This window comes from Oreochromis niloticus, linkage group LG19 (assembly GCF_001858045.2).
Source record: "Oreochromis niloticus isolate F11D_XX linkage group LG19, O_niloticus_UMD_NMBU, whole genome shotgun sequence".
Classification (NCBI taxonomy): domain Eukaryota; kingdom Metazoa; phylum Chordata; class Actinopteri; order Cichliformes; family Cichlidae; genus Oreochromis; species Oreochromis niloticus.
Genome location: NC_031983.2, coordinates 18,068,884 through 18,078,997, shown reverse-complemented (window position 1 = coordinate 18,078,997; position 10,114 = coordinate 18,068,884). Strand labels below are relative to the sequence as shown.

General features: G+C 42.3%; 1 protein-coding gene across 3 annotated transcripts; it reads left to right on the top strand.

Moving 5' to 3' along the window:
- The first annotated feature begins 1,168 nt into the window (after window positions 1–1,168).
- On the top strand, window positions 1,169–9,956 carry gng7 (guanine nucleotide binding protein (G protein), gamma 7). Of its 3 annotated transcripts, none has more exons than XM_005477241.4 (4): window positions 1,169–1,317; window positions 4,063–4,192; window positions 5,042–5,157; window positions 5,409–9,956. In XM_005477241.4, the coding sequence occupies exons 3-4, from the start codon at window positions 5,077–5,079 to the stop codon at window positions 5,532–5,534; spliced, it is 207 nt and encodes a 68-aa protein (XP_005477298.1). In that variant the 5' UTR covers window positions 1,169–1,317; window positions 4,063–4,192; window positions 5,042–5,076; the 3' UTR covers window positions 5,535–9,956. The 3 variants fall into 3 exon arrangements, with proteins under 3 accessions (XP_005477298.1, XP_003442952.1, XP_005477299.1); XM_003442904.5 differs by lacking the exon at window positions 1,169–1,317 and adding an exon at window positions 1,334–1,557; XM_005477242.4 differs by lacking the exon at window positions 1,169–1,317 and adding an exon at window positions 1,334–1,580.
- Window positions 9,957–10,114: the final 158 nt, after the last annotated feature.

Below are 10,114 nucleotides of genomic sequence, written 5' to 3'. Positions count from 1 at the left end.
TGCTATACAACCACTATATATGTATATGCGCATCAAAACCAGAATATAGATCAGAATTTCCATCTCCATCAGCACCACCAGGGTTTAAATGGACTAAAACAGAGATTTTTTGTGTAAAAATGAGATCCTGCACACATCAGACCTTTTCCTTCTTAGCGCAGTGAAACCGGCCCATGTTCAACCAAAAACCACGGAACAGATGCAGCGCTTTTTAGCTCTGTGTGGAGGAGTGGACTACAGCTTGGTGGAAAGGGAGGTTGCGTGTTTGCGGGGCCTGCCAGGAATAGAAGGAGAGGCCCACACCTCTCTTGAGAAAGTCAGAACAGCAGATGGGTCAATGGCGCCATCACGTGGTAACACAACGCACTGGAGTCACGTCGAAACCAGTCATTTTTACTGTAATGTAGGTACACAAATCCAGATGTGCATGCCGCTATCTGTTATCTCGTGTCCGTGGGGAATACTGGTGGGTAATGAACAATCCAGTGGTCTTTAAGAGGACACTAGCTGTTGTCCAAACGTGTATTTAATATAGAAGTTGTGTGGGTCGTGCACTACTGTCTTTATTTAACGCATTTGACATGACTTAAAGTATTTCCTACCACAAAGAGAAACACGGTTATTACCATTTTTGCAAACAAAACTAAAGTATAAAAAGTATTAAATTATTATTCATTTTATTTATGAAGTGAAAATAGTCATTTTATTTATTTATTTATTTATCTGCAATCTGCAAACGGCAGAAAATTTACAGCAAATAAAAGGTCAGATTAGATTGGGCCAAAGTTCCTAGAAATTGAGATTTGGTCATCATTGTAAATAACAATAATAATATTAATAACAACAACAACAACAACACTGAGAGGACGTAAAGAAATGCATTTTAACAAAATTTCAATGGGGCTTTAGTTCGTGCAAGTGCCCAATCTACACTTCACAATACAGGAGCCGCTAGGAGACCCCGTCATTTTATACATGACTTGCATTATTTATTTCTTTGTGAACGTATATCTGGGAAATTTAGTCTGCCATTTAAAATTCTGTTGTTCGGAGGATACTTTCCCAGGATATATATAGCTATAGATCTTTAAAAATGCTTATTTGGGAGCCCCTTGCTAAATCTGCTGTCACCCCATCGGATCGAGGGAGGGAGAAGGAGAGAGGGAGGAAGAGAGCAGGAGGGGGGTAGAGGAGTGGACAGGCACTGGTAACGGAGGGGGAGGCGTTTGGCTCGGTGAAAACGGGGAGTGAACGCGCAGAGAGGGTGAGAAACTAGCGGATCTGGCCCTTTAAATCACCAATACAGCACATTCGGAGGTGAGTTTGGAGATATTTGGCTATTTTTCTCCCCGTGCATAATATTTGTAGCGCCTCTGTGTGCTGCTGCAGCCCCGCATTCTCGCATCCGAGGGCGGCTGCAGCGAAAGGGGGCTCGTCAGTGTCACGAATCCGGATTTCCCCAGCCCTTTGCCGGCAGAGAGGGTGGGGAGGACCGGGGACAGGGTCAGTGGAAGATTTCCTTCAGCTCGGCTGGACTCCGAGGACGCACGAGCCACAGTAACTGGATCTTATATGCCGAAGTAGGCCGTATGCCCATCAATTTGCATAATAGCGGAATATAACGGCATGCGCTCCGGTCTTGTGCTCGTTGTCGTTGGATGGGTTTATATTTGCCGGAGCTTGCCTCCCTCAAAACATGTCACCACCCTGCTCCCACGGCTAACAATCAGGGCCTATTTGCAGACCCGGAGCGGTGTAGTCTGGTCTTCACTGGGATAAATATATCTGGCTTTGATATGTGCACTGTGTTTGCGCTCCCGTGCGTATTCGTCTGTATGTTGGCGTGTGTGAGAGTCTATGCGTGTATGTGTGTGTGGTACGTGGATAGCCACGGGAGAGAGGACATGCTGTTCTATCCATCAAAATGCCCGCATTGTGTTTTCACACGGTAGAGCAGCAAGCAGGCCCTATAGCAGAGGACATGGCTTCGTACTGTAGGCCCGATCAACGCTCAGGAGCTGCTAGGATCAATAAGGATTGATGCAGTTTTGCGCGTCTTGAGAGCCTCAGTGTGCTCGCTGGCGGGCTGGTTGAGGCCTGTCCAGCTCTGGTGGTGTTTATGTTCTCCAGGCCGAACCAAATGATCAGCTTAGTGTATATGTTTTGCTTCTGCTAAGAAGAAAGGCGTTCAGTTTGGGGCAAGAAGGGAGAGATGTGGCTGTGTTGGGGGAGAATTTCGTCTGCTGTTTTTAAAGGCTTCTCTTCTCTCACGGTATGCGCCATAGCAAAAAGTTTGAAAAATCAACAGGCTGAGGAAATTAAAGAACTAGGTTAGTAGTGTCTATGAAGTGATAAATGAGTCATTTAAGTATAGCTGGTACTTATTTGTATGCAGCGGCTGTGCCAGTTGAAACCACCGTGGTTTACCCACTTGATAGAACAGAAAAAAAGCACACATTTATGTTTACGTCAAAGGTACAGCAGCTTATAACTAAAGAGGATGCAAGTGCTGCCATGTCCTTTAATGTTAGCATGATTGTGTCAAAAGCATGCAACAGCATGTGAACAATCCCTGCAATAAGCCTTATAGAGTTGAGTTTTTATTATATTCATATGCATATACTCTGCTCTTGGCTTCCAGTGATGCTGCACGCTGTGATTTAGGAGCATTCATTAAATCCTGACAGATAATAGGAAGCGTAGAATGTGTTGTGAGGGAACAGGTGTGTGTCTCTGTTTATTTGCACTTGTTATAGACACATCTGAGGGATATCTGTTCACACAGCCATAACCAAGGGACTCACCCCCCATTGCTGGACAGAGGCCCATGTGTGTACATTATATTTTAGTTCTGGTGTCAGTATTGGGCACTAAGGGTTAAAGGGGAAAAAAAGAAATCTAGTGCCAAGTAAGGCTACGGTCAGTATTTCTGTCTCTTACAAGCAGTTCATGTAGGAAGAGTCATGTGCCACAATTTGCCAAACATTATGCTTTTCTTTTTGCTATCTTCAGTTTCTATGAATATGTGTACTCCTAATCTAGGAATGAATCGAAATCAATGCAACTCTTAAGTCCCGTGAGTGTCTAAATGTAAAAAGAAAAAAGACGGAAAGGAAAAAAAAATGAAGATATGTTGTTCCTGAATTAGGATTTGGGTTCAAGATTCAAGATTAGGATTAAAAATTAGAATTTGGATAGAGGAAAGTCGGCAAATATCCTCATAAGTCTGTTAATACCAACGTGCAGGCAAAGACAGAATGAGAATTTGTTCAGGTGTTACAGTGGTAATCTCTAGCTTCATTCTCTCTCTCTCTCTCTCTCTCTCTCCCTCCCTCTCTCTCTCTCTCTCTCTCTCTCTCTCTCTCTCTCTCTCTCTCTCTCTTCCTCCTTCTCTTACACACACACACACAGACACACAAGCTTTAATTACAGACATGAATCTCTGAGCGACTCCACAGCAGGAGTAATTAAAGCAGGACTCTCCTCCTTAGAGAGGGAGACAGACAGAAACACAGACTGAGAGACCCGGTGGTAACATGCTCATTGTGATGTATTTGAGGTATGTGTTGTTCACATCTACAGAAGCAAGTTTCCTGCTGTGCTAATCTGAAGGTTTGTAGTGATTTAAAATGAGTTTGGGACCCCCCCCCCATATGACAGAATGTCCCACCACCCATTCAGAAAAGTGGTCTTACAGGTGCTTTGTGAAAGAAAATGAGGTGATGGCTATCACCTCATTTTATATCCACCTCATAGTTAATGGATATGATGACTATGACATTTTCTTGTGTTTGAAGTAGCAGCTGTGTCATAATAATATTTTTTATTGCAGTTTTCATATTTGCAGTCGTTATCTCACCTTTAGTTTTTATTATTTTGCTAACTCATTGCTAAAACAGTAAAACCTCTTTGTATGTGGATATGTGGAAGTAAAATTGAAACCTATTTGTAAAAGCAAACAGAAGCGAACATTTCGAAATGTGTATGACTACTGAACTGCCTGTTTATAACGGTCTTTGTCAGCAGGCAGCTCACTTGTTTGCCCATTCTTCTTTTACACAGAGACAAGCCAATGTAAGCTCAGCCGCCGTCCAGCTCTGTCACTGTGACTGCTGTTCCTGCACTGCCCAGACCGCCTCCATCCATTCATATTAGTGTTCAGAGGGAGTCCTGTCTGCACACCATCAGTCAGGTAATACTCTGTTTGCTGTGGTCACTGTATCACGTTCCACATTCCCAGGCTGCTTAATCTGCAAAGTATCTTAAACTCGAATTTTCTTGTGAATTACCCAGTGGACTCAGGAGTCCCTGAGGCAGTGGAATGTGGAATGAATTTATTTGAATGTCTGGATCACAACATTCTCAATCCCAAAGATCTCACTGAGGTTTATTACAATAACCTAATAATGTATTCCTATTTAAACATGTTGTTTGTGCAGTGTGTGAATTACATTCAGACGACAAATATCAGATGCTGATGCGTATTAGCATCTTTAATATAAGGGCTTTTATTTAATTGCTTTTTTGTTAAATATCAAATTCATTTTTGGTTACATTGTCGTTACACTGTTGCCTTCAATCGTCATGTTATGAATTAAAATGCTGCTATGTTTCACTCTAAATTTCTGCTGCACGACTATGTAGTCACCTCATGGTGGTGCTATAGCACCGCAGCTGAGGTTCCACACAATCCTCTTAACTGATTTAAATTTATGACCCATAACACTAAAAAGGGAATTTAAGCCATCATTTCATTTCTGATCTAATGGCAAAAAACCAAAACATATTACACTCTCAGTTGTGCTTTGTTTATAGTTGATCCTCTGCAGGCTTTCTTTTGTTTGTTTTTGTGCGATTCATTTTGATATGATATCACAGCAGCAGTGCTATAAAGGACAGTTTCAGGGAATAATCAGGGAATTATCTAGTACTTAAATTCACATCTCTATTAAATATACATGAAATGAATGTTTCTCGGTCTCTGACAAATCTAGTGAAGTAAACCAAACACATTGCACATTCTGTTTTTTCACCCCTTCAGTTTTCTCCTGTGTTGGTGTATTCTGATGGATCAGTATGTCTACCACTAATAATATCGCCCAGGCCAGGAAACTGGTGGAACAGCTGAGGATTGAGGCAGGGATTGAGCGCATTAAGGTAAAACAACCGTTTTCTGCTGTGTTAGCAAATGTGTGTGCGTAATTATTCATACACATTTAACTGCTCTCCCTCTCTACTCATTCTTGTTCCCCCTTTGCTGCTTCTCCCTTCATTTACCCTTACAACTTTATTATTTGTCATACCTCCAATGCCCTCCTTTTAAATTTCACACCTTCTTATCTATCCCCTTTTTTGCCTTCCCCCATTCCCTTTCTCCTTTTCTCTCCCTCCCCTCTCTGTCCGGTCAGGTGTCTAAAGCAGCAGCAGACCTGATGAGTTACTGTGAGCAGCACGCTCGTAGCGACCCTCTGCTGGTTGGTGTTCCCACCTCTGAAAACCCTTTCAAGGACAAGAAACCTTGCATCATCCTATAGCTGCATCCCGCTTCTCCTACCCCTCTCACGCACACACACACAAACACACATCCTCACACACTCTTGCACATACATATACACGCGAACACATAAACGTACACTTTTGCCATTTAACTAGATCCCCTCATTTACCGAGACACACCTTGGAGCAGCCCTGTTTGATCTTACAGGGCTGTCGCGCATCGACACACACACAGAGAAACACACACGCTCCCAGAATCGCCACTCTGGAAAAGCGCCATACCCCGGAGCAACAGCTAGGGGGCGCGTATGCTGCGCTCACAGTGGCTGAGATCAGTATATCACTGAGTATGATCCAAGGTGCTTTGGTAATATTCACATATGCTGGTGAATTAACTACAAGTTTCAGCTAAACTTGAAAAGGGATTTGGACATTAATGATCGATAGGAAATCAGCATTTTCTTTTTTTTGTTATCGTGAAATGAGGTGTTGGTTCAATGATGGGTAGCTGTGCCATAGGCAGGCAGTGGGAGGATGCATGTGCGAAAAAACAGAGTGAGTGGTAGGCGCTAGGCCAATCGTGCCAAACTGGACCTCGTGTCCCATTAAAAGTTCAATAAATGCTTCTTTTTCTGTGGGAGATTTTTAAAAAAGTGTGAAAGCTTCATTCTTGGGTCATTTTGGAGCAACTGGCTAAAGCCTTTGCCTTTATCAGACCATAGCATGTTCCCACCCAAACCTATATCAACAGACCTTCTCTGCCTGTGGCCTCACAATGGCTGCCCGCAGCCTTTGGCCAAGCCTCCAGCTGTGCCAACCTGTACAAAAATGCTTCTCTAGATGCCGATCTGCTGTCACTGATTCCACTGCGGCTCATGATAGCCGCCGCTGGCTGATGTCTAAGCTGACCCCAGATCTGCACCTATGAGAGCAAGCAGTGAACGGCTCTACACAGAACTCAAGCTATTAACCGCAGACGTTTACTGCATTTTTTCTTAAGAAATACTTGTTTGTGAACTCAATGTACGTTTTAGATATTTTGTTGAAGCATTACTTAACAGATAGGACAATACTGTACATTTTTTAGATCGTTTTCTTTTCACGTAGGTGTTGCCCCTGGCGGATCAGGTTTCTTTTCCTGCTTGCATTAATGAAATAACAGGATATCTGGTTGTAAGCCAGGGGTAATACCTAACCAGATCTACTGTACATCAAGCCTCCCTGTGCTTTACCCCAAGAGAGGGCGAGGCCACAGAATGATCACATCAGAGAATCAGTCTGTAAGGGACTGCGAGGCTGGAGGAGATGACCCAGACTTAGAAAGTAAAAATGAAGGTGCCCTCTTCCCACCCTCTCAGCCCATATTTGAGTGTAGGGTGAATAGAATGAAAATGAGAGGAGTGGGTAGTCTGAAAATAAGGAGGCACCTCTCTGTTCAAGGGGTTTACATCTTGTTTTAATGCTTTGCAATTATGGCTATTAATCAGATTACCTGCCTTCACCAGTCTAAAGGTTCCAGTCTCCCCAGCATAAGAGCTCACTCTGGCGTTATCCCAGCTTGATCACAGGCTGGATCAGTAGGAGCTGGCAGTCTCCTTTCTGTGTCCCTCCTCCCTCGTCTCCTCCACAGCGCTCCTCCTGTCTGACAAACCAAACTTGATTGTAAAAACTGAAACATGAAGAAGAAAAAAATCAAGTTAAGAGAAACCAACTAAGTGTATAAACTTTCTTTCAGACATGTGCAGAAGTGATAAGTTGAAGAGTAGCTGTTTTGGCTTTCTTTTTTTTCTTTTTCTTTTTTTTTAAGTTCTCTTCTTTCTATGGAGTCCATGGAACCTGGTCAGTTGAGTATTACCCTGTACAGTGTTTGTAAGATACAAACTCAAAACACAGATTTCCCCTCTGTGGATGTTGGATTTTTTTAGTACTACTTATTCTGTCAATCAGGATCACGTCTGTCCTTTTCTTTTTCCTTTTTTACGTCAATCAGGTTTTAGAGGCCTGCGATAGCTGAGGTTGGTTTCGGCCACAGATAAAACCGATGAGGATGAAGTCATGTACCGGAAACAAAAGCTGTGTTTGGTTTAGAGTCATGCCCCATAAGAAGATGAATCAACATCGGACCTCATTACGGTGGTGCAAAACCAACCTCCTGATCTGACCTTTAACACCAAAGCTGTCCTTGTTTTTTTTGTTTTTGTTTTTTTGGGGGCAACAGGCATCTAGACCAACATGCAACATACACCTACATCCTGTGCTTTGGGTGCTTTTCAAGCTTGAATGATGTTTATCAGAGGTAAAAGGTTAATAGCTGTAAGGAGAATTGGTGAAAGAGGGGATCTTCCTTCCGTCATATTTACACTTCAGCATTTAGCCGAGGCTTTTGTCAGGGTGGGATTATTTGGACATGGCTTATATCTGCTGACAGAGAGTCACAAGGGTTCATCCTACTAGTTTCCTGCTTTCATGTCACTTAAGGTCAGTGTGACCCAGCTGCTGTCCAGACTTTGTAGGTGGGTGGAAAGAGTTGTTTGCATCCACACGTGCTCATGCATACCTGGCAATGTGTGGGGTTTACACAAATCGGCATTAGAATAATGGTAATTGTTACCCTTAGCAATCTCAAACTGTGTGAAAGAGAACAAAAGAGAATAAGCGTATTTCCCAAAATGTCAAATGATTCCTTTAAAAATTCAGCTTTGTGATTAATTACCAGTTTAAATCGCTGCTTTGCATCTGTGTTTTTGCACCGTAGGCAATGGCTTATGATACAGACAAAGATAGAAGTATAGAGAGCAGGAGCTGGAGAAAGGCCATAGAGAGGGTGTGCAAGTGTGCGTGCGTGTGTGTGGGTTCTTGTGTTTGGTAGCTGAAAAGGGATGATTTGGCAGAGCAGTAGGTGGAGAGGAGAAAATAGAGGAGCGTGCAAGTGTGCATGGTCTGTGTGTGTTTGTGCGAGTGACACAGTGCGTAAGAACGAGCAGTGCCTCCAGTGCTGCAGTGTTGGACTGTAATGTTACAGTACTGCAGTCCTGCAGTTCTAGGTCAGGGTTAGTCTGACCAGAGGAGAGGTCATGTGATACCACAAGTCAGAACAACATGTATGGCTTCCACTTCCTCCTTTTCTCACTTAATAAGTCTGCATATTTTGAAGAGTGAAAAGGGGGATTGTGTCACAGCCTAAAATTGATCAGGTGAAATGTGGGAAAACAAATAATTTAATTGCCACTAATGTAAGCCTTGGATACGTAAAGGAACATGCTGACATTTGAGGAAATGTGTATATTTGCTTTCTCCTGCAGCTGGTTAGCTTACCTTAAAGACAGGAAAGAGGGAGAAACTCTTCTGTTCACCTGCAATAAAGGCCACGTCTCAGCTCTTTTAAAGTTCTCAGTCAAGGTGTTATATCACTTTGATGTTTTGCCATTATCGCAGTGAGACATAGAGGTGCTGGTAGACAGGTTTTGTTGCTGCCAGCCTGGCTGTTTCAAGCTGTTTATCTTTATGCTAAGCTAAAGCAGGTAGCCCTAGAAGCAGATATGATGAAAGGGATGATTGAAGAGATTATTTAGGCTGATATAAATGAACAGTGCTCTTTTACAAAAGGAAAGACATGTGATGGCATAGCAACAGTATTGACTTAACTCATATGTAATTATTTGGCCTAGGTTTGCTTTTCAAGGACCTGAACTATTCTAATATGAAAGAACTGATTCCCTGTCAGTTTACAGGAATGTGATAAACACTTTCATTTCTTTGCAAGCTAAAGTGAAAGAGAATTCTTGCTGCAGAGGTTTCACACAAGGAAACATACATGCATAACTTATCATCAGACAAATGCACATACACACACAACCACACACACACACACACACACACACACAGATGTCCTGGTATTGCCGAACATATGCTGTTTTTTTTTTTTTTTATTACTATCATTCCATCCCTGGTTGGGCTGCAATCAGAGACACAGCTTGGATTGCTGGATTGTCTGATTGACTGGTTGTTAGTTTGCCTTATAGTGGTGTATATCATGTAAATGCTGGACTTAGGGGTGGGGGGCAGTTTTAAACAGTCTTAAAAGTGGAACACATGGCTCAAGGTGGAAATTTACTGGTGTTGTGCGCAAAAATGCAAGCCTCTCGAAATTAATTTCAGGCCTGGTGAGGAGAGCCGAGGCTCCTCCCTGGTGGACTTTCATATCAAGCTTCTCTGATTTGGCTCCGAGCCCTTCCTGAGAATCATCTTTTGTGTTCTGATCTCCTGTGTATGCATACAGTATATGTATCTTTTTGCCTTGATTGATTATGAAGAAAATATATCTATTTTTTGTAACTGTTCTCTGATGTGCCATAACTCATGTTTTCTTGCACACTGTTAATATTTTGTGGATATTGCTGTTTAAAAAAGATGATATTGAGAAGTAGATAACATTAATAAAAAGATGATATAATAACAGACTTTTCCTGTATTGTTTTTTTTATTTTGTTTTGATGTTAACATCAGTGTATTTCAAGTTGGGCAGATCACAAACATCAGATACAATACCAGTATGAGCCTCGCAGAGCTGCTGGTATAGCTGCAGAATAGTAGTGTTTTTGATTATTATCAGTTTATT